The sequence below is a fragment of the Siniperca chuatsi genome, linkage group LG20, assembly GCF_020085105.1.
Source record: "Siniperca chuatsi isolate FFG_IHB_CAS linkage group LG20, ASM2008510v1, whole genome shotgun sequence".
NCBI lineage: Eukaryota > Metazoa > Chordata > Actinopteri > Centrarchiformes > Sinipercidae > Siniperca > Siniperca chuatsi.
The window spans coordinates 3,049,500-3,076,498 of NC_058061.1; the positions used below are offsets into that span (position 1 = coordinate 3,049,500).

At 40.9% G+C, this 26,999-nt stretch overlaps 2 protein-coding genes across 7 annotated transcripts; both read right to left on the bottom strand.

The window, feature by feature from the left end:
- Positions 1-2,041: 2,041 nt before the first annotated feature.
- Positions 2,042-12,033, bottom strand: gprc5c (G protein-coupled receptor, class C, group 5, member C). Of its 5 annotated transcripts, XM_044178833.1 has the most exons (5): positions 11,627-12,027; positions 8,706-9,752; positions 6,674-6,774; positions 5,458-5,592; positions 2,042-4,047 (listed from the first exon to the last, which is right to left on the bottom strand). In XM_044178833.1, exons 2-5 carry the CDS (start codon positions 9,691-9,693, stop codon positions 4,015-4,017), a joined length of 1,257 nt encoding a protein of 418 aa, XP_044034768.1. In that variant the 5' UTR covers positions 9,694-9,752; positions 11,627-12,027; the 3' UTR covers positions 2,042-4,014. The 5 variants fall into 5 exon arrangements, with proteins under 5 accessions (XP_044034768.1, XP_044034770.1, XP_044034769.1 ...); XM_044178835.1 differs by lacking the exon at positions 5,458-5,592 and having other exon boundaries at positions 8,706-9,775; positions 11,627-12,031; XM_044178834.1 differs by lacking the exon at positions 5,458-5,592 and having other exon boundaries at positions 11,627-12,029.
- A 3,902-nt stretch (positions 12,034-15,935) lies between these two features.
- Positions 15,936-25,664, bottom strand: gpr142 (G protein-coupled receptor 142). Of its 2 annotated transcripts, none has more exons than XM_044179315.1 (3): positions 25,488-25,664; positions 19,944-20,098; positions 15,936-18,024 (listed from the first exon to the last, which is right to left on the bottom strand). In XM_044179315.1, the coding sequence occupies exons 2-3, from the start codon at positions 20,080-20,082 to the stop codon at positions 17,066-17,068; spliced, it is 1,098 nt and encodes a 365-aa protein (XP_044035250.1). In that variant the 5' UTR covers positions 20,083-20,098; positions 25,488-25,664; the 3' UTR covers positions 15,936-17,065. The 2 variants fall into 2 exon arrangements, with proteins under 2 accessions (XP_044035250.1, XP_044035251.1); XM_044179316.1 differs by having other exon boundaries at positions 25,520-25,656.
- Between the last annotated feature and the right edge of the window lie 1,335 nt (positions 25,665-26,999).

Below are 26,999 nucleotides of genomic sequence, written 5' to 3' on the forward strand. Positions count from 1 at the left end.
GTCTGTCCATCCTGGCAGAGGGATGTTGCTCTATTTTAGTTTCTCCTTATCCAGATCAAGTGTGTAATGACAGAGAGAGTCGCATGTTGTACAGATTGTAAAGCCCTCTGTGATTTGGGACTGTATAAATAAAACTGACTTGACATGTAACATATTTCAAATTGTTGATGTAGAAACGGTAATAATGACAAATGACATCAGTTTCAATTATTAAAATAATTCAACATTTTGGGAAGTTGCTTTCTTACCGAGGGTTAGATAAGAAGATCAATACCGATGTCACGTCTGTGTGTTAAGTACAGAGCTAGAGTCAGGAGGCGATTAGCCAACGTTAGCATAAAGACTGGAAGCAGGTGGAAACAGCTAGCCTGGCTCTCTCCAAATTTCACCTACCAGCACCTCTAAAGCTCGTTTTATAATGTTTGTTTAATCGTACATAACAGAAATATTAAATCAACAAAGATTTGTGGGTTTACGGGGAGTTACGTGCTTTAACTATTTCTTGACAAACAACAGCTTTTCCCTCTTTCCAGTCATTGGGAGCGTGTTAGCATACTGACGTGAGCATTTAGCTTAAAGCACGATGTTGCCTAAGTACAGCCTCACAGAGCTGCTAGTGTGCCTTTAGTTTATAGTCTTGTTACGTACCTTACGAGCTTTAGAGACATTGGTAGCCAGAGAACCTGGCTAGCCAGGTTCCCCTGCTTCCAGTCTTTAAGCTAAGCTAAGTTAAGCTAACCACCTCCTGGTTCCAGCTCTGTAATAAACGCACGTGAGATTGCTATTGATCTTCTCAGCGCGGAAAGAAATCGAATAAATGCATTTCCAAAAATGTTGAACTACTCCTTTAAACTCCTTATGATGCTTATGTTGTTATAGTCGCTCCTTAAGAAGTAATAGATGTCAAGTAATGGATTCCATTGACATGTTTTTAACATTTTACATCCGTAAACAAAAATATTTCTCTCGTGTTTTAAGAGTTGTGGCTTTATTCATCAATGTTTGACATTTTAATATTGTGAAAAAAATACAGCTGCTACACACGGGAATCAACCTGCTATGTATTTGTTCTCAGGCGGCTCCTGTATGTGCAGTGCAGCCAGTCGGTGTCTACCTTTGAAATGCTGTGAGTTATGGGCCTGCACTGGGGGAGCTGGCACCTGACATTTTAATAGCTGAGATGACACACAGATAGTGGACTCCACTGAGTAAACAGACACCTTGTGAGGCATTTTGATGGGGAGAACCTGGATACACTTCCTCAAAACAATATATTTCTAGTAGAGAAGTAAAGTTTCTCCTAAGTGTAGACACTGCACTGCATTATTCTCCTTCAGTGTCGAAGTTAGAGAGGATGTTCGGTGTTTTAAATATAGCATGCTGCAGTGTTTTCCTCTCTAACGAAGAGATACAAAAGATGATCTGGCATTGAGGGGATAACCGAAACCAAGATCAATTATTTCCGTCTCCTCTGATGACCTTGATGAATTCATCCATCTGGTGTCAGTGACGTTGGATCGATAAATCTGTTTGCACGAGTTGATGAACATGATTGAATTTGTTTGCCTGCTGTTATTCTTCTCACGTTACACTGGACCTCCAACTTGTAACCAAACAGCAGCACGTCCTGCGAGAACTACAGTCACGTTGTGTGTGGAATAAATAGTTTGGTAATCATTAACTTGCTGACAGAATGTGCAAAGGCTGGACTATTATTATATATATATAATAATATATATATATATATATATATAATATTAACATCAACTTTATTTATATTAATGTGGTAAATAGTAACATTCTAAGCAAAATACATGTCAGAGTGCGCATCAACAGTCTCCAGACTGCATGCATGACCATCTTCTGTCTGTTTCATGAATGCAGATCTTCCACCTGTTGTGTTTGGTCCTTAGCTATCTGCTCAGAGTAGGTTTCCTTTGAGGTCCTCATCAAATTTTTCCTGTCACACCCCCCTGAGTGCCCTCCTGCCCTCATCACCTCATTGTGAACATCAAAGTCTGATTAGAAAACACACTATTCATAACATCACAAGTGAATATTTATTTGCTGTATATTAAAGACAAATCACACAGTGTCAGTGTCACAAGTCCTATCCCTCTTTTTGAGATCTTTTCCAGCCTCGGCCAGACAATATATGTTCTCTTTAAGGGTTTCCTTCATTTGTCTTTCCAGCAGTTGAAACATGACAATGATGTTTTCTGTCAATAATTAAACAAAGTTTGTGTCTACTATATCCAAAATCATTCACTATTCACATCACGTTATAAAGGGAATTCTGTGTAGACGAGGTAATGTGTCAGATGGTGGGGAAAAAGCGCAAAACAATTTCAGACATTACTCAGGTTTAGTGCTTAATCGCCAGCTTTTTTGATAAACGTTTAGGTCATTTATCAAGGAAACATGCCAAACATTCACTGATTCCAGCCTCTCAAATGTGAGAGTTTGTTGTTTTTTGCTGTTTTCTTTTATTATAAATTGCATATCTTTGGTTTGCACTGTTGGCCTGACAAAACAAGCCAGCTTTGGCTCAGAGAAGCCAAGTCTCTGAGATTTAACAGACTAAATGATTAATTGATTAATCATTTAAAAAATGTACAAATGAATCATTAATGACATTGATAGTTAGATGCAGCCGTATTCAGGTTCCTTTCATTCCCTGTCTGCACAATGCATGACGGTAGTTAGCTTTGAGTTAGGGACCATAGATACTTTTTATGATGCATTGTGGGATCATTTGAGTCCCATATATAGGGCATAATAAATCTCACTATACATTCAGACAACACACTATATAGTGGACTGCATAGTGAACAGTGAATGGTTTCGGACACAGTCTTTGATTATTTTGTGAACATTCAAAATCTACACTCCCATGAGGCTTTGATGGTGCTTCTGTAGCTAGGATTCAGGGACATGGTGTTATATGAAGGCTAGCAACAGTCAGTCTTTCATCTTTGTTAAAATGACAAGGATCTCAAATGTTAGGTAAAGTAGTGGATACATTTTTATCTGAGAATATGGACACAAAAGCATCACCTATAGTATCATGTTCTGTTTTTCAGACATAATGATAAAAGAAACCTTCTATGAGAAATTACATTGAGCATTATAAGCTAGTGAAACAAGCTAATCACAGGTGAGATGTCACCTCTCTATTCTCATGATTGTTTGATTGGTAGAAATTAGATAAAATAATGAAATGGCACACAGTTGTGCTATAAATAATATTAAATATACATATTCATACAATGCTTCCATGCAGTGTAGAGCCATTGACACATTAACAACATATTTACATTAATTCAACACCAGTAGCTCAATTTTGTGTGTGAACTTTGTGGTTATTAACAATATTCACAATCCAGGCACAAAAATATAATAATATTGACTCCTATAGTGAATGCAATCCTTCTGATAGTGTTTCTTTTTTTCCAGCCTGTGTTGCCTTCATGCCAAACTGAGTAAGGAATGTTTCATTGGTGCGTGGCTGCCGCTGAAGTCACAATTTGTTTATAGTGTGTGTAGGAAGAAGGGGTGCACTTTTACACATGTGTGTACACGTGAATATCATATTGGGCCAAAGACATTCCCAACATTCAGTTAAACTATTCTCTTCAGCCATTTTGTTTTTAAACCGTCAGCACCATCACTCTTCATCGTGTGATTGGATCCAGCAGAGAGCTCACAGTTCACTGTGTTGCAAAACATCTTTGTTCTGCAGCAAAGCCACGGCTTCATCCCCTCGCTTTGACTTCCAAATGAAGCTCTATACTGTCGGATACCCAGTGGCAAATGGGAAATCAGTCAAAAGAGGGTTTAGCTGTTTTCCATCAGAGGTGATGACCCAGAGTTCACCTCCACATGCCAGGGCTGAGGGTTCCTCTTAGAACCAGCTTAGGGAACCATGAATAACAGCAACATACAGTCAGCAAGTGCAAATGAAAAGACATTAACTGAAATTATTGTAACTGGGTGTTTAGAGCCACAGCATGTTCACCACTGGGTCATCCTATGCAGACCATTCCCCTGCAGAAGAAGAGAGACATGGTAGAGTTGTTGGTCAAACAGCAACATAATGAGATGTTAAATAAAAACTCAACTGAAAACTTATTCTTATAGTATCAGCTACCCTCTGAAGGCTTGAAAGGTGGCTCTGAAAAGTTTGCAGCTTGCTAATTTGTGGAGGACAGCAGCTGTAGTCAGCTTCAGTCACATCAGTCACAGGAGATTTAAAGGGTGACCCAGGATGTGTCTGAATTCACTCTCTATTCGCTACAAAGTGTATTTACTCCCATTTTATTTGAGTTTCTGAATTTTCTGTGCAAAAGTTTGCACTATCAAAAACACTTTTTGCTAAAAATCCCCCAATGCAATTCTTCAGTCTTGTGACCTTAAAATGATTTAAAATATCTGAAATCTCAATTTGCTACTCAGTATAAAGTTAACTATTTAGTGTTTATTATACAGGGACTATTAGTGAATGGGTGAATGTGGGAGTGATTCAAGACACAGGACGAGCGAAAACAAAACCCATCAAAGTATTCTTAGAAACTTAAACCACTGATGCAGTGTATCCACTTATCGATGCATATGCCTGTTTGACATGTTTACACTTTTAACCAAATATGGCTAAGTACACAGGAATTTTGATTTTACAGCAGCACAAGAAACAGGCTAAGATGTAAGAACTATTTTAAAATGCACTAAATAAAGTAACATAAACATTTTAGGAAATGGCACTGAATCAATAAATTATATAGATGCATATACAATGCCTGAGACTATATTGAGCATATAGATAGACAGTGGAGAAATGGATTATGCTGCATCAGTAGTCTGAGAAATGGACATGGTTGTTTTGATACTTTATTTTACCATGAAAATGGGTCCAGTTGGAATCCATTGTAACTGCTATGGATCCAAACTGACTACAGCTGTCATCCTCCCTGAATTAGAAAGCTTAAAACTTTTCAAAGCCACCTTAAAAGCTTAGAGGCAAGTGTTAATTACTCAAAGATAAAGATTTATAAAATCAATCTTTAGTACAGAGAAATGGAAAAGGGCTACTACAATAAGGCCAGAAAGAGACAAATCATGTCAAATCAAACACGACAACATTTTTCTTGCATTTCAGTAATAGAAAAGATGGAAGAGGTACAGAGTGCATTCAGTCCAACTAGCATATTACAGACGAAGTAAAAGACACGAGGCCTTGAGAGAGTGAACTCCGCAAGGTAAGAAAAAAACTATCCAGACAAAGAAGTGATTCATAGTCAACCTGTAGAAGCAGTTGCTATGGCTACAGCAGGAGCTAAGAGCATGCACAGAGACAGGGGAACAGAAAAGCATCTGGAAGTAAGCAAGTTGATAAGGAGAAACAAGGAGAACCGTGGAGTGAAAGAAGGAGAGGCATCGGGCGTTCAGGGTACGACCTACGCTATTTCCATTTGTTTGTGTGTATGCAGTGTTCCCGATCTCAGTGTGTGTTGAGGGGGTGCTGCTCCCGCTGTTGGCTGCAGAGATGGTGGAAGCTCTGGGAATGAACATGTCATTGGACGAGTCCGGAGGGTGCTGCATAAAGTCATAACATGGTCCATGACATCCAACAGCATCCAAGAAATGAGTGGGCGAATGTGTCTGTAACCACCTGCTCTTTAGAAAGACCTCCTTTTGCATGTTTGGAGGCTCCTGACACCTACATGATACCAAACCATGTAACATAACTTAAAACCCCTCAGCACTGCCTGTTCTCCCCGGTGGTGTACTGGATGGTGCATTCCCAGCTCCAGTCGCCATTTACTGCGTGTTTTGTGTCCTGGCAATAAACCTACATGGTGACTATCAGGTCAGCTCAGCAAGAAAACACTGAAGCATGAAATGTCATGGGCATGTGCATCTGTGAACCAGTGAGTGAAATTTAGAAACAGCACTACTCCTAAAATTCAGACAATTAATACTATAATTTACCACTGGACATGGTAAATGGACTGTACTTGTATAGCGCCTTTCTAATCTTCCAACCACTCAAAGCGCTTCACACACTACATATCACATTCACACACTGATGGCAGATGCAAACTGCTCATCAGTCCAAGGAAACTAACTAATCATTCACACACACCGATGGCACAGCCCTCAGGAGCAACTTGGGTTCAGGGTCTTGCCCAAGACCTTCAGATTGGACCCACTCTGCCACTAAGCCACAGCTGCCCGAAATGTAATAGATGTCAAAATATTAATAAGTCTGGTTGTGACCAGTTATCATGCATCATTTTTTCCACTCTTCATCAAATTTGGTTCATATCTGGCCTCGCCTGTTGATATCAGATACAGCTTTGCTATAATTAGCTGAACAAGTACGCGTATATCTCTCGATTTCAATCTAATTGGCACACATGCTTGAACCTTGTTCACTCATAACATTAACATTTACTGTGCCTCATTTGTTTTGAATGCAAGTTTTACTTCACAATAGTGCCTCAAAAAACGTCAAACGTTACTGTCAAAGGTTCTTCGTTTTAATAATTATTTGCCTACCGCAGGATATTTGTGTGTGAGTGTGCTGGAAACCAGTTTGTTTACTACTTCTACACTATCTATGCCATATTCAAATGTGTGTCACTGTAAACAAATCATGTGGGTGTATACTCACATTTCCCACCGCTTTGCTGATGATAGCCAGCTCAGTGGGCTGGTAGACTGAACTACGCAACTGACCGGTGTAGCCGCTGTATGGAGACACAGGCTTGGACGCTGTAATGGACAGAGACAACAAATGTCATTGTTTTGTCACCCAAAAAGCCCTCTGTGTGATATCTTTAGGCCTCTTAAGTGCTATCCGTCCCCAGCAACCATCTCTTAAATCTTTATGTTACAATCACTGAAGATACACGGCACTTAATCACCAGAACAAGACCATGAGACACTATCTGTCCTTTATCTTGTTTGTGCTTTCAGTGATGTGTTCTGTAGAAACACCTCGCAGAGATGGCTGTGAGAGATGACTTTGTCACACTCTGTGGCTCCTAATGTCAAATATTTTCTCCTGGATGAAACTGTTGCCACACCTTAGTTACCATGGAGACAATGCAAACACAAGGCGTGATGTTTCTGGTGGGAATCAGAGGCAGAGTGGGAGTGTTTCTGTGTGATACAGTGGTTACTGTACAGATACTAGACACTCATTAACAGGAATGAGTGAATTCCTGGAATGATAACTCTGGGAAAAGCTATGTATACAGATGTTTGATTGAATTTTCCTGTTCTGGTTCTGATAACCATTATTGACTTCCAGTCATAGCTCACAAACCAAGGAAATTGGTTAACTTTATAGGGAGTTAACTGGGGAGTTGATGATGAAGGATGAAGTCAAATGTTCTGTGTCAAACTCAGATCTGAGCATTTTCATATCACACAACATCTGTGCATACAGCATTTAACATTCATCAAGAACTGAAAATAGAATAATCTTTCTGCAATTATAAATGAAATGAAAACTTTAATAAAGTACAAGGCCACAAACAACGTAGTGAAGTGTGCTCATCTGTCCAACATAACAGTGCATATGGTGAAGAGAAAGAAATTTTAGTTTAATTAAGGTGTAAAAGACAAACATATCTCGAGTTTTAGCGAGGCTTTGCTTTCAGATTGGATGAGGAAGGAGAGCAAAGCTGAGAGAAAGAGCGGGAGGAAAAAACATAGGATAGGAGAGAAAGACAGAAAAGAGTTGTTTTATGCTGAAGATCTTAAGATGGGCAGCAAGGCTGTTTTTCAGAGTTCCTAAATATTTGATATAGTGAAGGTACCAGATTTTACCGCGCAATAGCCATATTTATCTCATGTTGAATGTAAAACCTGAATCTATAAACTAACTCCAACTGTTAGATAATGTGGTGGGGTAAAAAGTGCAATTTCCCCCCTGAAATGTTGTAGGTAAAAAGTGCCCGTTCTGGGAGAACATCTCTCCCTGAAGATAGTTCTTAGTTACTTTCCACCTCCACACCACAGTGACACAAGCTGACAGACTGGTGAAAAACACTCCAGGACATTAGCAGCCACACAACACCGTCCAACTCATCATCTATGATTATCCACCGACTCTGCCATCAGCCCTGATGATCAGCGGGGAGCTGTGAGGCTGCGGACTGTAGAACTTGTGTTCTGAGCTTTTTTACTGCAACATCAGATCCTGTTCAGCTCAGGACTTAGACAGCAGCATATCAAATTCTGTGGGGTCATCACGTAGATGCAAAACAACCTTTTCAGGACATTTTGCAAGGTATTTAGTCTGATGTTTTTGTGGGCTTGAAACTTTTACTCACCACTCAACTGTACAAGGTCACTGTTTATTCTGTGATAAGTATATTATAATACAGACAGTCAGTGCAGGGACAAAGGACAGAATGTACAATTCAATGTTCCCAGGTGTTCCCCCGACAAACCGTTGGCCAAAAAATATGATGAAATGAAGCCCCGGTAGACATTTTAATGAACTTCCAGTTTGACTATGTGTGATATGTAATCAGGGAGGTTACTGTGTAACTAATGTGTCACATGCAAAGTGAATGTACGTATGTGCCTGAACTCCCTTCTAGTTATTACCTAACAAACAAACTTTTCAAATATGAATGTATGTCTTTGGGTTTTAATATGACAGACTGCAGTGAAAAGTGTAGGCTACATACCTTGGTTGGGCTCGTCCATAGAAAAAGCCTTATTTTCCATGAACATGTTCTGGGAGCTCTGTTCCTTCAGGATCGTCTCGTAGCCGACTCCTCGGTTCGAGTGCAGATTTTCCCCGAAGACTTGCTGGCTTTCATCATCACTGGCCAAACAGCAGATATCAGGAATGGTGTAGAGGATGAGGAACGCCCATGCATTTGCCACCAAGGCGATGGCCAAGGTGGGGTCATCCCATGTGGGCCCCCCACTCCTCTCATTCCCGTAGATGTACATGACGATCCACGCCACCCAAATACACACAGAGAACAAGCTGGTTAGAAGGATAAAGGCCCCATCCCTCTTCCACTGCTTGTGTTTGCCCGCCATGATGGCCAGACTCGCCACAACCACAGCCAGGATCAGGATCATCACGTAGATCAACGCCATGACAAAGTCCTCGTTGGCGATGTTGCAAGGCGTAGCGATGGCTCTGCCAGTTTCGGCTGTGCCGTTGAGTGGCCCCTGTGGGTGGCGCACCACTGTGATGATCAGCCACTCGGTGTTGATGACCACCTCCACCAGCCACAGCCCTACTGCTCCCAGACATAAGGCCCTAGCCCGGGGTCCGCTGTTCTGCCTGGCGAGGATGTTCAGCCTCACACACTGCATCAGTAGGCAGGCAAAGCAGCCGCCAAACAGCACCCCGAAGAGGAACCTTCGCGAAGCACAGGTGGAGAAGTCTTGTCCCACGATGAAGGCAAAGGTCAGGCAGAAGAGACCGGCAGTGCAGACCAGGAAGCAGGCATGGGGAGCCACCGAGCTCTTGCGGTTCTTGTCTTGTGTGAAGGGCACGCTGGCCAGCAGCGAGATGAAAAGCACAAAGGAGAAGACAATGCCAGCCGCTGCAAAGGCCTCCAGCACGATGCCCCACACGACACTAACATCACACAGGTTGTAATAGAGGGAGTCCACGTTAGGGCCGCAACTCTGAGGGGTGACATTGGCAGCCATGGCTACTGGGAGAGACCAGAGTTCAGTTTGGACGAGTTGTTCTGGGATCCTGACAGCACCTGTTTAGACAAACAGGGAGAGTCTGAGGAAGGAAATGTGGACAGATCTTAACGACTCAAATACGTCACTAATGCTAGATAAGAATATTGTTGTCTACGCCCAATTAAGCAAATATTACACTAGCATGAGTCAGTATACATACAGCAACACATGGGATTCTTCACAAAACCTTTACCTGGAAAATATGTAATGAAAAGTGACTTAACTGTTACTCAGAGCAAGAAAGAATCAGAAAGCTGCATCCAAGACCTAAGCAGCCACCAAAATATCAGAGGAATGTCAAACTCTAACTCTGACGTTAATCATTAATGGGATCTGTCCACAAATGTTGTTTCTGTACATTGCAATTACACCTGAATCAATGAGGTGAAAGTGCATTAAACCTAAAGTGCTGTGGGTAGAACTGTATTTTTAACATTTCCAGTGTAAATAACGCACATATCAAATCAAAAAGTGCTATCATTGGTATTTTTCTTCTGTTGAACAACATAAAATCAGAGTGGAACTTTGTCTCCTTTGTGAATAAACATCTCCACAGTCCCAGTCTTGTCTGGCTGCTTCTTTTTGTCCCCGTCAGATTGAATTATACTGAACCAAGGACAGTCTCTGAGCCAAATCGATAGAAGCGTGGTGGCGGACGTTCAGTCTTTCTAACTTCTGTGACTCAATCACGACAGGGATCTTTCTGGAACAAAGAAATCAACCTTTTCTGTTTCTTCATGTACCCAGATTTGGTTGGTCCCTTAGTTTTTATGGTCATTGGCAGTGGCTTTGTGAGTCCCTTTGTAAACAAACTGCTCTAACTGTGACCTCTAATCACACAGACAGTCTTGAAGGTATACAGTATTATTTCTGAGATTTCAGGCCTGTCAAACTGAGGAACAGCCTGCGGTGACGCTATATTTACACAGGTCCCACTCTTTAGACATCAAAGTCATTTTCACCGCTGTTGCCAAATGTTTTACGGCATGTTTGCAATTTCTGAGTGCTCGAGGTAGAAACACAAGGCAGATTATCATTCCAGTATGAAACAAAAAAAATTAAAAATATCTCACATACCACTCAGCAGGTTCATGTAAACAACCTAAAGTTAGCATTTGTATCTAACTTGTTGAGGGGCCCTGTGTCCAAATCTAGTTTAGTATCTCTTGCTAAATTAAATGTTTAATCAATTTACCACAAACTAAAATGGGTAAAATGTATTGAAGCTGCATGTGTTGCTTGCCTTCAGCATCCTGATCGGTACTTAAACGCAACACGATACACAATGCACAGAGATTGGAAGGAATGGGGGATCAATGGGGGCTCACAGCTCATTTTTTACCCCAGGGTCCTCTAGACGTTTATCCGGCCCTGGAAGGACTGCCACTGAGTTTGTTGTCATTATCAATGAATCTATTTCATCTACAATCTTGTAAAAATGTAAATGTTCATCTATTTAGCACAATTTCAGAAGCAGCTATACAAAACACACAGGAGCTTCATCTCCTGCACATAGGCTGCAGCTGGGGATGATGATGCATTTAATTTGCAAATAAATGCCTCATTTACTTCAATAAAGTGCAGTCATGACGCTAATTATGCTCCTGCTTATCTGATCTGTTCTCACATCATCATCTGAAGCATTAAAAACAGCTTCACGCGCACTTTAGGATGTGTTCAGGAATATAAATGACCATAATACACACTTTAACCTGCATGTCCCACACAAAGTGCTAAATATCCCGAATAACAGTCAAAATAACACGAATTGTAGTTATTGCGACATTTTGAATACAAACAAAGCATTTTAAAATCTTAAAACTCTGAACGAGATAATTAGTAATTAATTAAGAATATAAAACAGTAAGATGAGTCTGCTGTATTACACTACCTGTATGTCACCTCTGTGCTGGCTGTTGGTCTCTGAAACGCGTCTTCACCAGCTCCAAACTGCAGAGCTGAAGTTAAATCCTAGAGAGCAAAAAGAGAAGTCACAAAAAAGTTTCCACTCTGCGTCCAAATCCCACAGAAACCCTCATCGGACCGATCTCAGCACAGCTCACTTCAAACTAATAAAAGTTTAAGAATCCTTCACGAGCGTTTTCCAGCGGTCTGACTGCTGTGATGGGCTCTCCCTCTCTCTCTTACACACACACTCACACTCACACACACACACTTTAATGCATGAATACACCGTTTTTCACAATATGTTATAAAATGAGGCTACTTTTCTAAATAATCCACTTCTTTCTATCTGATCATTTCCCGGTGTGCAGTTTTACTCGATGTTTTTTATTTATGTTTTTGTCCTTTATGTCAGATAAACAGACTCATCACAGCACAGCTGAGACACCTGACACGTGAGTGAGAAGTGTAAGTGGTGTGTGGTGTGTGAGGACACCTGGCGGGGAAGAGTGTTAACTCCAGCAGCAGTTTAGGGAGACACAGCCACATGAAGGTGGCAGCAAAGGACACCAATACTAGGCACTGATACTGTTACAGTGTGTATGAAGAATCGAAATCCTAAATATTATATATCAGTTTTCAATAATTTTGCTGCATGAATTGTTTAAATTACCATTTCAGAAGATTTGAACCACAATGTCATGTTTTGTAGTGAAAAACATCTTGCACCGTCCAAAACTCATCAAACATGTCTGGCTTTTATATCAGAGGTTAATGAAAATGTGTATTTTTTTGTAATAAATCACAATACTTTTCTAAATGAAATAGAGGACATAGATTAGATGCACTGTACTTTTTTATTCTTCTTTTTATTCTGTTATGTTCCATTTTAGCATTTTTTTAAATTTTCTATTTTATTTTATTATCTTAAAATATTATCATGAGTGTCTTTTATATTGCCTTGTGTTTCCTTTATATCTCATCTTAACGCCTTTCTATGTCTTATGTAAATCACTTTCAATGTCCTTGCTGTTTAAAGGGACTATACAAGTTTAAAAATTAAAAATTAAAAAAATAAAAATGAACCAAAATTATTAAGAGGGACATGGTGTTAAAGTTATCGTGATAATAAATGATGATGTAACGACAATATCATTATAATAATATTATAATGATAAAATAATATGATAATAATATAATATTATAATAGTCACCATATACAGTACAGTATAATATAATAATAACCATCACAATAATTGCATTTATAGAGCAATGAGGAGTGAGGCCAGACTGGGACACCGGCGAAGCAACAGGCTCACACCCATTGGTGGCGCTGCAGTATTAAATTACAAATTGAACGTCTTCAGCCACCGCTGACCCACTGGTGGGTGATGGTGTGAGATTTATTTCCTAATTCGAGTGGAGATCCCAAAGTTTCTGGCTGGATTTTGGGGAAATAAACTGATGCACAAAACATCCAGAATATTTTCACTTGATTGAATGGTGGAGCCGTAAAAAACATGGAGTCTTGGGTTTGAATATTTCGCTCCTCTAACTGATATAGAATATATACTGTATATGATACTGTTCGACGGTGTGTAATGAGATGACTTTTCCAACCTTAAAGCTGCTTAAGGGCCAGAGGCCATGAGTCTGACTCGGAAAGTTTTGTACAATTCCACCTTGTACAAAGCCCTAATATCATATATTATATATTATAATATAATAATATTTAAAAGCAGGATTTAGGAATTGTCTACAAATCATGGCTGCAGCCTTGGCAGTGGTATACACTCTCTAGTTCCTGAAGTGAATACAACAGGGTCCATCATCATCAATGGTCAGTGGGGAATCTGCCATAACACATTAAGTAATGACAGTAGAAGTGAAGCTTTTGGTGCCTTTGAGGTCTTGGTCAATGATTAAAGGACCAGTCCACCCAGAGAAAAGCTCCTCCTGCTCGTTATATGTTCCTCCAGTTTACTCTCACTCACACTTGTTGTTCAAGAGCTGATTTTTCCTGCTTCATTTCCCTCAGCGAGGCCACTGGCTGATCTCTACAGAGTGGACAGCTTCTTGTTTGGACTTTCATTTTCCCTTTTCAGCTCCTCCATATGGCTCTCACTGATGGGAAGTCAAGCTTTTAGCTCTCCATTTTTTGTAATTAAGTCCTCCACATGGCCTATGAACCTACTGTAACAGTTTATTTCTGGGGCTGAATTTCTCTCGTCGGTTCCATCCATCTGGCTCCTCGTGGCCGTCAGATTAGTGGTGAAATCATTCACATGAAATATCCCGAAATATGCACATTTGAGCCAACAACTGATGTTTTCACTTTTCTGGAAAGGACAAGGAAAGAATATGTTTTAAGTGCCACCTTTAATTTGCATTTCCTGTATTTAGACATCTGATAGGATACACCTGGTGAAGTGTATTTTCATTTGAAGCCTTCTGACACCTGCTGAGCAGCAGGCAGGGCTGAATAGGGGCAGAGTAGGAGGACATAACCAGGTGTTTGAACAGGCACAAAGGACAGGTGGCAGGCAGACAGGGGACGTGTGGCTAGTGGGGATAACCTGCTCTTTAATGTCCTCTCCCGAGTCCCACCTCACCCCTCTCCTCCATAACAGCGCTGTAGATGTGTGAGAGCACCGGCGCAGCTCTATTAAACTTTAATCAAAACCCGCTCTGACATCTTAGCATCGCATTACGGTCTTAACTGTTTATTCAGCCATCTCTCCGACGCCCACTGTCTTAACCAGTGTGAGGTCGCTGCCACTGCACGCTCCCTCACACCCCCTCTGTTACTGTCAGGCAGCAGGAGACATCTTCAAAGAAACAGCTCATATCTACATCTGCGTGCAGACTCTCAGAACTCAGTGTGGGACGACAGCGGGGCGACATGAGGAGACTGACACGGGGACACACAGGGGGAACTAACACTGTGTCTCTTACTGCTACAGTAAACACAATAAGGACTGTAGAGGGATGAGAGCAGGCAGGTGGCTTGCATTGGAAACTTTAAACCTAAATGGGTGGTCAGAGGAGTAAACGGAAGAACGATCTAAACATATACTGTACTTCAGACTGCATTGTAGAGTGAAGCATAAAAAATGTTTGTGATGATACAGAAATATTTCACTGACTGAATAAGTCAGGAAGCTTTGAAGTGCTTTGTAGTGACTTTCACTGCAAAAATGAAAGCTGCACTAATATTTAGTTTTTACACTTGGGGGCAGAAGAACTAGAAGACAAGCTAATGGACAAACACTCTCATCGCCAACGCCTGAGAAAAATATCTGGCTGTTCAGCTGCTAAATGCTCCACTATGTTCACTAGCTAGTCTCTAACATTGTCTGCTGTTTGGTGGTGTGCAGGTCGCGTACAGTGGCTTTATCAGAGGTTGTTGGCTGAAAACAGCTGCGAGCTGCAGCTGGAAACAGTTAATGAGAGCACTGAGACTGAACCATTCAATTCCTTACAACCAAAATTTGAGCTAAAAGAGACTAACAGCTCCTTAGAGCTGCAGAGTTGGCTGATAATTTGTCATTGCGTGGGACCCATTTCACATTATTCATTTGAGCCACAGTTATATGTCCGTACAAATAAGTGTAAAAATGACAATTTGCAGTTCAACAAGGGGTTATTGTTGTTTTTACACTTCAGTTTTTGTATGGAACAAACAAGATAACGTGTTAATTAGTGAGCTTTAGAGGTGCTGGTAAGCAGATCCTGGCTACTTCCCCTGTTTTCAGTCTTTGTGCTAAGCTAAGCTAACCGCCTGCTGGCTCCAGCCACATATTTAAGTGAGAATGAGAGTAGCATCTTTATGCTAACTCTTGGCAAGAAAGCAATAAGCATATTTCCTAATATGTCAAACTACTCTTTTAATCTAAGTAACAAAAGTAAAAGGAGTTGAAAGCTTGAAGATCCGCTTTGAATATTTTCACTAAATTACTTTTACATGTGTTCGAGGTTCTGCAGCCATAAGAATGTAAAAATCTGTTTCAAATTCTAACTGAATCGTGTGTGTGCTTGATGCAGTTTCTGTTTTATGTGGCTGCAGCGTGTTATTCTAAAAATCAGGAGTTAATGTCAAGGCATTTATCAGACTACAGGAAAAAGCCCAACATCTATTTAGGAACCAGGAATTAGAAACCAGGTGACAGAACAAATTAGTGCTGCATGAAAAACCAAAGTGACAGCATAACTCACTTTTCCCGAGGGCACTAATTAAAAATATATACATGTCAACAACAGATGGCTCAATCAAAACCTTAAATCATACATGCAAATTAGTTGTTAGATGTTTAATTTCAGATCTCTTATTTTTCACAGCACTGATACAACAATTGAAACAGTACATTTTTCATCAAATTGCAATGATGTTACATGAAAATTCCTGTTGTTGCAAATGGAAATGTACCAGCTGACGTCTGTGTGTGTGTGCAGGTGTTCGTATAAGCATGAGAGTGTGTACCTTCTTGTGAGTTTGTCTGTGTGTGTTTGTGCAGACCATCAGGCTAATCTGTGGTTTGTTTAGCCAGAGCTGAGGCCATGTTGGTGATGTAGTAGAGGGGCTGTTTGAAGAGTAGGGTCTTCTCCCCCACCGCAGCAAGCTTTCATTTAAGGCTCCATCGAGTTGCATTTCATGAAAAATAAACACTCGCCTTAGCAGCTGTGGGTTTTGTGCCTGGGAGCACGCTGTAGAGACAGAGTACGATTTCTTTGCTCGATTGGCTGTGCTCAGCAGGGCGGATTGTCTTTTGGACATTCAGCATCTTTACACAACTGCAGATACAGCACCCACTTCAAATTAAAACTCTTATTTCTCCCTCCCTTCTTCTTCCAGAGTGGATACTATAGCAGGGTACTGAAATAGATTGAAGCAAACTGAATGCCACTTGACATGATGAAGATGGGACTGGGTAGTTGAATGGATGACACTTACTGTAGCAGCATGCAAAACATGTTTTCCTTGCATTTTTCCCTTCTGTGTCTATCTAACTACTGAATTAACCGCAAGGAAAACAAACAGTTTTTCTTCTTTCTTGTACGATGGAACGCTCCTGGACGAACGAGGGACTACACCGTCTTCTTTCTTGTAACAATATAAAAAATATTTTATCACATTACCTCCATGTATGGAAAACAAAAAATTCCCATAACCTACTTTTATTTTGACAAATTCTTCTGAAGAAAAATAAATACACTGTCAACTTTTTGATTTACATGGACAAACAACACCCAGTGAAATACTATAATACTTCTTGTGAGTTCATTTTAGGCTCTTTGAGAAAGTTCCAGGGCTTGCTGCCAGCTGTCCATAGTTGTAGTTGGAACGCAGTGTGTGTCCCTGGGGGCCACAAGTGCTCAAGGACCGTGGGATGATGGGTGTTTTGGATTAAGAGCGGGGGGCACAGGGTCACGAGGGCTTTCTGGCCCTGTGAGGTGACAAGGGGGTGGAGTCCCGCTGTGAGCGCTTGTTGTTCCCACTGTACAGAGAGGAGATGGAGGCGTTGGTGGGGGCCTGCGGGTGCGGCAGAGCATGCCGGGGATACATCGGGCCCCCCCTGAGCAGCACAACGTCCCGCACGGCGCCACGGAAGGGCTTACTGACGAAGCAGTAAAGGAAGAAGTTGACTGCTGTGTTGAGCATGGCCAGCATGTTGGACAGGTCGTATGCCAAGTGGACACGCCAGTCTCGGTGAACTGAAGACACATACAGGTGGTAGATGACCACGACAGTCCTGGGAGCCCACAGCACAGAGAACACAGAGGTGATGGCCAGCAGCATTGCCGTGGTTTTCCCAAGTCGCCGAGGAGGTGCGGGCTTCTGCCCACGCTCCTCCTGGCAAGGCTGCTGCCTTTGCCTCACCCTCAGCGTGTGGATTATCAAAGAGTTCAGCACTAAGAAGATGCTGCAGGGCAGGAAGTAGATGATAGTTACATGTGTCCATATGAGGACGGTGTCCAGCGCTGTGGCCGGGTGGCTGTTCCTCCACATGTCCGACCACCAGAAGAAGGGCACGCCCGATGCGAGCGATAATGCCAGGACCACTGCGATGATCTTCCTGGCCCGGGCCGGGTAGCTGATCTGGCGGTGGAGGAGGGGGTGGCACAGTGCCACATAGCGGTCCACGGTGAGGGGTACAGTGGACCAGATGGAGGCGTGGTTGGCGGCAAACTCGGCAGCGCTGACAGAGTGCAGCAGGAGTGCAGGGACATCACGGTGAAAAACTGCTGTCTCCAACAGGAAGCCGACAAAGATGATGAAGAGCTGGGAGAGAATATCTGAGGCCGTCACTGCCAAGAGGTAGTAGTACAGAGCTTTCTTGGTGCGGAAGGCCAGTCTGGACAAAGCCACTGCTGTGAGGATGTTCACTGACAGAAACAAACAAGGAGAGAAGAAGCAGAACATTTGATTATATTATCTGCTATTTATCTTTTACTGCATGAAAAAGTCTGGTGAGTAAGAATGCAGAAGGCACAGAAACAGTGAAATTGAAGTTTTAAGGCTGACAGGCAAACTGTGTAACAGACTGCAACAGCTTCATTTTATGCCATACAGTGTACAATACCTAAAAAATACTGCTCCGCCTTTAAACAGTCCTCAGGGAATGTGAAGGGAAAATGCAATATCTACAAATAAAATGTGTTATTTCAGTTTTCTTGTTTGTTTTATTTTGATCATTTACAGTTAATAGTTCTTTGGGATGAATGTATATCTGTTTTGCTTCATATAAACCTGTCCACATTTGTTAATATCATACTGAAATCAGTATAATAAATGAATCTATAATTTAATAGATTGAAATATGTGACTTAAAGGTACCTTAACCACACTAAATCATATTTATGACGAGTCAGAGGCTGAAATGCTAAGTTAGGCTAGTTAGCTTTTAGCAGGACTAATTGAGCAGGCATTACTTATTCTCCATAATGACTGGATTTAGCTTCTGACATTTTATGCAGCATAACAAACTAAAATAAGTCAATATATCAGTTCATCAAAATTTATATTTTCAATTAGAGGAAACAGCCAGGGGGAAAAGTTATACATTTAGCCAAGGTTAGCTGTGGCTATCTCAGTAGCTAGCTAACTTAAGATGTGGGAGCTTTAGCTCAGAGATTTAGCAAGCTAGCATGTGTTTTTAGCTCTGTATAGAAATAACAGCAAATAGAGTGGGAAGAATGGGTTAATTGACCCTACCTTTTAAAGGCTGTGGTGCATTTGTGTGTGGGGGAGGAGGAAGGGGGAGCATTCATAGCAGTATGAATTACAAACCATTTATTTTATTTGTCTCCTTGCAGCACATCTAATACAGTATCTATTCTATATAGAATCTGCAATCCGAAACATCTCGACAACATCAGGATATTTTCAATGTAGCTATTTGGATAACATCACCAGTCTTAAGACCCCTCCAGGCATGCAGCTGTTGACTCTCGCCCTCTGGCTTTTATATTTATTTCCCTTTGGGGGCAGTTAAGTGATGCTTCTGAATGCTCTGGTAACACGTTCGCTTGTTTTGAACACCACTAAATCCCTACTGGATCAATACCAAATCACCGCCATTGGCTTGTAGACAAAGCACAGTAATAAGAACAATGCCGAGGTGAACGCTGTCCATCAAAGTGACTATTAAAAACAAAAGTGACAAAGTGTTATTTCCCAGTTCTGAATTATTGAGGTGGTACATTTTCAGAATCAGAATCAGAATCAGAAATGCTTTATTGATCCCCGAGGGTAAACTCTTTTGCTACAGCAGCTCACTGTCACATCAGTGCACGCAGGGATAGAAGTACTATGATGCAGAGAGATTCCAAAGGCAGTTGGCTGGAGGGATCGATGGATGGATAAATACTCATAGACTCAAACAAACTGATTATCAGATGATTAGATTATTGTAACCTGTGAAAAGAGTCATCAATGCTTGGTCATGTGCTACAACAATGTACTCACTGGTCCATTAGAGCATCGTAATGTACCTCTAACTCACTTGTGTATTGACTTCTTCTGTCTTGTGCAGTTCCCACTTCTGTCATAAATAGATATCAACGCAGCGATTAAAACTGCTCAATTTACACACTAACTGTGGTTCAGTGTAAATGCAACTAATGAAATCATGTAGTGCATCAAGTAATGTTCTGACCTTAAAATGTCAAAATCTCAAAACCTTAGCATATTAAACCAAAACTATCTGCAAGGGTAGAAACCACTAGGTATGAGAGATAATACTGCAATTTGGGTGAACCAATCCTGCACACAGTTCTCTCTATATGACATCCTGACAGTGTACCTGGTACTCCCACACAGAGCAGAACACTGTAGTAGATGACAGGGATGAAGCCCAGGACACATTTGGACTTCTGTAGCTCCTCAGGTTTCAGGCCCAGCTCCTGGTAGCCGGACGCCGTCACATTGGGCCAGTCGATCATGACCTTGGCGCTTCCCCTGGAATATAAGGGAGAGACAGAGAAATGTTTCTAGGACTCAGAGTCAGTGTTTTAATTAAGAAAGCATGGGACAAACTGATGATTTTGTCAGACTGTGGACTTCGAGCATAAGTCTGGTGATTTCTATATTTTTCAACAAAGCCCATGAAAAGACCAAAACAACATGAACTGATATTAACAAGGATTGCCTGTGTATCTAAAACCTGATTTATCTTATTCCTCTGTTTCATAGAGCTCCATTGTTGTCCAAAAACTATTAAATCAATGAGCCACACTGTTGCACTGGGTGACATGTTCCTTCATTACCATGAACACACACACTGTAGTTTATTTTGACTCAGTCCCACACACACCGTCCTGCTGCCCCAAACACTCACTACAGCACCACATGTGGATTAATGAAAATAGTCCCCAACAAATGCACTATTTAGTCCTGTTTGAGTGACATTTGCTAAAAATTCCAGCGAGCAGCTGTTTTAGGAAATTACTGAGGCTTTTTCAAAAGTGAAACTATATATTTGTGAGGTGTTTTTAAAGATTTACATTTTCAGGTTGAACAAATGAGCCACACAGGGTTTGTCGGAAAGTATTGAAAGACGGACTAGCACATTGTTGGATTTGCTCTGTAATACTTAAATGGATTTAAGTTATGGTTGAGGTGAGGTTGGGGTTTACCAGATACAGTTAACACTTTTAATTTAACTACTTTTATGTGAAAGAAATCAAGTTTCATCAAAAACAAAAAAACTACTTCTCACCTGAAAATCAGACTAATGAAATTTTTTTGTGTTTGCAGTAGGGCTGCATCTAACTATTATGGACAAGGAAAAGAGGCAAATTCTCACTTCTCACAATTCTCAGAAACTGCAAACAGCGAATGTTTTACATTTTGCTTGAAAAATGATTTACACAATTAATTGATTATCAAAACAGTTGCAGATTTTTTTTTTATTGATAGATTAATTTACTAATCATTGCAGCTCTAATTTGCAGCTCCATAAATCAAGGAGATCGACTTATCCAATGACAGGGAAATCTCTGGGACACACCAGGTCTTTAAATGAGGTTTCATTTGCATAAATGAAATTATTTCATGATATTTTTATTAACAATTTCGTTTATGTAGGAAGGAATTCATTATTGTATCAGTGACAGAGGACAGCCCTGATATAAGATATTTATCAATATATAAAGATGTGGCCTATATACAGTCAGTTTGATATCTCACTTTCTATGCAGATGATGAGCCACTTTATGTTGCTGCAGTTTGTATTTGAATGATGAAAGTCATGTTTGCTTTACTGAGCTGTTTTCTGTTTTTCAGAGATACACTGTAGAAACAAAAAGTCAGTAAATCCACTGAGCTTAGACTCAGTCAATTAAACTGCAGGTCCACAACAACAGATGGGCTGACAGCGATGACCCTGTCACCCTCCACCCTCCCCTGAGTCATTATCATCCTGTCTCCCCACCTAACCTTTTCACCTGGGAGCCATGCATCCTGTTTTTCTCCGTCTGTCTCTCCTCTGCCTGCTCTCCTAATTTACTTCACTCATCCATGAAGTCATATTTGGACTGTGTTATCTCTCAAGCTTTCAGTGGCAAACCATTTGTGGATGCTTAACCAACATAAACATCATGGAGCCACGATCACCCAATCAGTGAAACTGGCCTCATAATGTGAGCAGGGCAATCACTACTTCTAACAGTTGGTCATATTTCATTTACTGCCATTGTAAAGGCTATTTAAGTGCCACAACCTTGCATGTGCACTATATGACTGGCACATTATATGGCCTGCAGCAGAAATGTGATCATAAAATTGAGAAATATCTTAGTGCTTGGCTGCTTTAATTCACCTTAGCACTATAAACTAACAGAAAAGCGTGGATCAAAAAGCAATCGTTAAGATCAATGGTGTAATTCAGTATGTAGTTGTGTAGAAAGGCGAGAGGTCAGGATAGGAAGTGACTCAGGCCTTTCTCAAGACATAGCTGGAATTAGATGTCCATTCAAACGGGTGTTCTGACCTTCTGTTAGCAGCTGCCTGAAATCTGTGTATGACGTACTTTGTATTTTTTTTAAGTTGTGGGGGAAGTGAGGTTGATGCATTGTGGTCGTCTCATTTTGCAGGCAGGAACGGGAGATTTGTCACTGGAGTCGACCACATGTCATCCACAACTTCCAAAATTGGCTCCTTCATGGACGACACCAGTTAGAGGTAGCTGAAGCTCTTAAGGGAACATGCTCTGTTACCTGTTAAATGATCTGAAATGTCTGGTCTTCAGTCTCATTGGTCCACTCTTTAAACTCAAGCCAATCTGAATGGTGGATTTGAATTGTTTTATCTCATATTTATGTTATTGTATCACATGTGTACATTTTATTCTAAATCAAAAGGAAAAAAAATTGTAAAAAGGGGGAAAAACTCTTTCAGTAAAAGGTTTTTTACAAAGTAGAAAAATAGCGGTTGACAAAATAATCACACCACAAGGTCCATTTATTAGCTGGAGCTTCTGATCATGGTATTCATCAGATGGAGTTTGCCCAATTGTCTCTGAACAATATGCAGCTGCATCAGGTGCTTCTCAGTAGGAGGACAGCAAACTTCCAAGGGAAGAACAGAGACTGGAGCTGATTAATTTAGACACAGTAGTATTGAAATGTCTGTTTGCACAATTAAAGGCTGCAAATCAATCAGTGTACTCCAGCCTCTGTTTTTCCCTCGGCACTTGTTGGCTTAAAAGGTGAGTTTGAAACTTGAAATTGGAAACAGCAATGGACAAAAATAGTCCCTGAAGTGCTCAGGAAAAAAATTGAGCATCTATAATTTCATGACAATTGAGCACCTTCCATCTGCTGATAAGGATCATGTTATATGATCAAAAGCTCCAGAACAGCTACCGAATGGACCTTGTTGTTAAATTATTGTCAGCTGCTGTTTTCAAGGGCAAGAATAAAGTTCAACTAGAACTAGAAAACAACTGATGCTAACATCTGTATGAAATGAAGGAAGTCAGACAGCTTCGGTGTTGTAGTCTGACAAATGCCTTTATACTTTATGTCAGCATTAATATTTAGAGTAACATGATGTCAGGACAGAGTATCACTCTTTCATTCCTGTCCTGTCTCTGAATTAATCTGTAGGGCTGATGTATTTTTCACTTCTCCAGTATCAGCTGTGATACGTATCGTGATAAGAAGTCTTTCTCACACTACATGCTCCCAGCACAAAGACTTAAATCCAGCCCATAAATTAAATGACACTTCCTAAGACATCCCACATGCTGAGACAGGATAACCTATTCAGTATTAATAGGAGTTCAACTCCCATGAGTGGTGTAGTGCAGATATACATTCATCCCTACAATGTTTGACCTCAGAGAAACACTCCTCTTTCCCTTTACAGTATGTGTTTATGCATAAATGCTGCACTGTTAAAAATTCTATGTAATATGTAACAACTGCACAATGAGATTAGTTGTCAAAAATGTCTTATTAGGCAGCTTGAAAAAGTAGTAAAAGTAGTAAAAGTATTCTTGGTTAATCTATCAATTGTTTGGTCAAAATGTCAGAAAATAATGAAAAATCACAATTTCCTGAAGCCCAAGGTGAAGTCTTCAAATTGCTTGCTTTGTCCGAACAGTCCAAAAAAATAATATATTCAGTTAACTGACATTGAAGCCAAAACAAAATGGCTTCAATAATTAATTGATTATCAAAATTGTTTCCATTTAGCTTTAATTTCTAGCACGTGTTACGTTGTTAGCTGCTACAAACACCACTGCAGCAAGTAAATAAGCTGTGCTGCAAGGATAAAATGGGACATCAATATAAAAGTATGGTCTGACTCTAACTAAAATTGCCTTTGAACATCACTACGGCATGAAGTTACTCGTAAAACAGGGTAAAATGGCTTCTGCAGACCTGCATATGTGACATTAATGCCTCTTTCAGACACCTGATCTGTTTCCTCCCGAGCCTCATCCCAGGACCAGCAGTGAGAAAGATGATCGTTACGAATGAGACGGTTGTGAGGTTGCCAGCAAAAGACGCCACAGGGGAACAGTAATTACACTGACCAATCAATATCCCTGCAGCCACTTCTTTTACACCGGCTGAGATCCTCTTTAATCCTGAAAGCAACAAATGAAATCTTGAAGCTTGGAGAGTTCTCTGTTTCCTCTACTTGCTCTTCATCACACTTTATTCTCTGGTAAATTTCCTGTGCAGACTAATCATCACGTTCAGTCCCTCGGGTGCTACAGATTCTAGGTTAAATGGAGCAGTTCTCACTTCAGCTGTGTTTTATTAAAGCCGCTCTCAGACAGTTACTGTCTTCTCACACAAGGGAAATCAGGCATATTGATGTGCCAACAAATAGGTTGATCATACTGCTCCAGTCAAGCGTCAGCAGACAGTATCCTCTGAAGAATCCCCCCTAAAATACACTGACTTTAACCAGGCCAGCTGAGCGACCAGTCTGTGAAGATCAGAGGCCGCGGCATGTTTCTGATTAAGACTCTTTTTTTTGGATGGTCTTCCCATGGTTGAGATGCAGCTGGAGGATATAGGATGTGGCTCTGCAGGGGGTTCAGTGCCCAGGAAGCTGAACTGAACTTTATCTATGCTCCACTGAGTCCCCTTAATTATTCATCAAGAGACGCTGCACCTGAAACAACAGCGCTGGGACATAAAGGGTGCTGCCAGCATAACTATACAGCAAACATATCACTGTTTCACATGGGAGCATGGAGGTTGCATCTTGGTGTTTATGAGTAAAGTGAGAGCTACTTAAGGTTTTAAATTGGAAGCTGGAGAAAAGGTTTTTGATGTATCTTAATGTGACTCGTTTTGCCCAGATGGAAAATCAATGGCTGACAGGCAAAACTAGAATCTTGCTCCAAATAAATTTCCTCATCTTGCAGATCGTGAGCTGCGCTGCTGTTCAAAGTTCATTCGTGAGGCCAAAATCTCAAACTGTGGTCAATGTTTTTAGGAAGACATAATCCAGAAGTTGTTTTGGCACCAGAAATTCTATGCTAATATGAAGATTTAGGTTGTGAAATAACAAGAAAACCCTTCAAATAAATTCTGTTAAAATGAAAGCTGAGGTCAAGACTATGTCAATTGTGAAACAATTGGAAGTCAGACAATCCAGACTCACTCCCTGCTTCCCTAAATAACTTTTATAATAAGACTGTACCTTGCACCAACATCTGAAGTCAATGAAGTATAACAGCACTGATTGCACAAGAAACAGAAACATTTCGTCCTTTTACAACAGAGCAGCTCAGACACAAACTCGTGCATAAACAGTGAATGGAAAGAGTTTTCTTTGGCTTTGTTTGCCCTTGTATGGTCAGTCTCACTGTCCACAGTCTTACCTTCACATCCAGTTTTCACAGTGACTCTCCACCTGGGTTACAGCCGGTCCTGTGCTCCTACAGAGTCCCCAACATCACTGCTGGACACCCGCTGAGGAGATGTGGAGGAGGACAGAGAGGAGGAAGAGGAGAAGTGGAGTCCGGGCAGCTGGTACATCTCTGCAACGAGTGAGCAGAGTGAGAGGGGAGAAATGAGGCAGAGGGGAGTAACAATGTGGGGAGGGTGATGGAGGGGAGAGAGGGAGGGAGGGAATGATCTGTGAATGGACAGAGGTGAATGAGGGAGGATAAAGATCAAAGGAAAGAGGTAGAGACAAATTAAAGAGTGCAGAGAGAAATACAGGAAAAGCTGATGGAAAACTACATTAAGTCTGACAGGGAATAAAAGGTGGTCATGTTTCTGTGTTGGCTGTGTTCCAATTCCTGTTCACACTGGAAAAGAGACCAAATAAATAAACACAAATCTGTCAGTACGCAGACTAATGCTGCGTCCAAATTCCATACTACACAACTAACTGTATACTTATATACAAAGTACTAATTGGCATATTGTGCGCACTTTGTGTTGCACAGAATACAAGAAATCCATGTACAGGTAATGATATAACCTGTCAAAGTCGCAGTTTAATCTGTGTGCCAATTGCATACTGCATACTAATTTATGCAGGTTTTGAGTGTGTGTGAATTGTTCACACTGGAAAAGTGAAAACAAGACTAAGAGTCTATGACCGTGCTAGCAGCTCTGTGAGGCTGCACTTAGACACAGCAGAGCTTTGAGCTAAATGCAAACGTCAGCATGCTAATGCGCTCACAATGGCAATGCTAACATGCTGATCTTTAAAAGGTATAATGTTTACTGTGCTCATCATCTTAGCATGTTAGCATGCTAACACTTGCTAATTAACACCAAACACAAAGTACAGCTGAGGCTGATGGGAATGTCATTAGGTTTGCAGGTATTTGGTCAGAAACTAAAGTATTAAGTATAAGCAAATCAAACCTTTGACCTGATGATGGCACTAGATGGATCAGCAAAGTTATTGCAATGCCTCCTGAGGGGGGCAAGAATGTCTGAAACCAATTTCATGGTAATCTATACAATGGTTGTTTCATCATGGCATTTCACTCAAAACCACAAATATCAACCTCATGGTGGCGCAAGTCAGGGGATCACTAAAGTCATGAGGATTCATTGTCTGGAAACCATGAATGTCTGTACCAAATCTGATAGTGAGGAATTTCACTGGATAATCTTTCACCTGGAGGAGCTAGATGAAAAGTCAGAAGATCACTAAAGTCATTAGTGTGCGTCCTCTGGGGGGATCGTGGATGTCTGTACCAAATTTAATGGCACTGCTAGAGCCATGCTGCTAGCATAGCTAAAAATAAGCATACAGTAAACAGTCAATATGCAGACTAAAAAAATAATGCTTGATTTTTGAGTCTGTTGTAATAGACACTATTGTCCCACAATGCAATGCACAGAGAAGTTTGAGGAGCTGCTCACCACTG

Bases quoted from the DNA above. Each gene is read 5' to 3' on its own strand.
- gpr142 (XM_044179315.1), bottom strand. From the start codon at position 20,082: ATGATCGACTGGCCCAATGTGACGGCGTCCGGCTACCAGGAGCTGGGC. The intron at 18,025-19,943 runs GTACACTGTCAG...TGTTTCTGTCAG, and splicing joins GCTCTGTGTGGGAGTACCAG to TGAACATCCTCACAGCAGTG.
- gprc5c (XM_044178832.1), bottom strand. From the start codon at position 9,693: ATGGCTGCCAATGTCACCCCTCAGAGTTGCGGCCCTAACGTGGACTCC. The intron at 6,775-8,705 runs GTATGTAGCCTA...TGTCCATTACAG, and splicing joins TATGGACGAGCCCAACCAAG to CGTCCAAGCCTGTGTCTCCA. The intron at 5,593-6,673 runs GTGAGTATACAC...GACTTTATGCAG, and splicing joins TCAGCAAAGCGGTGGGAAAT to CACCCTCCGGACTCGTCCAA.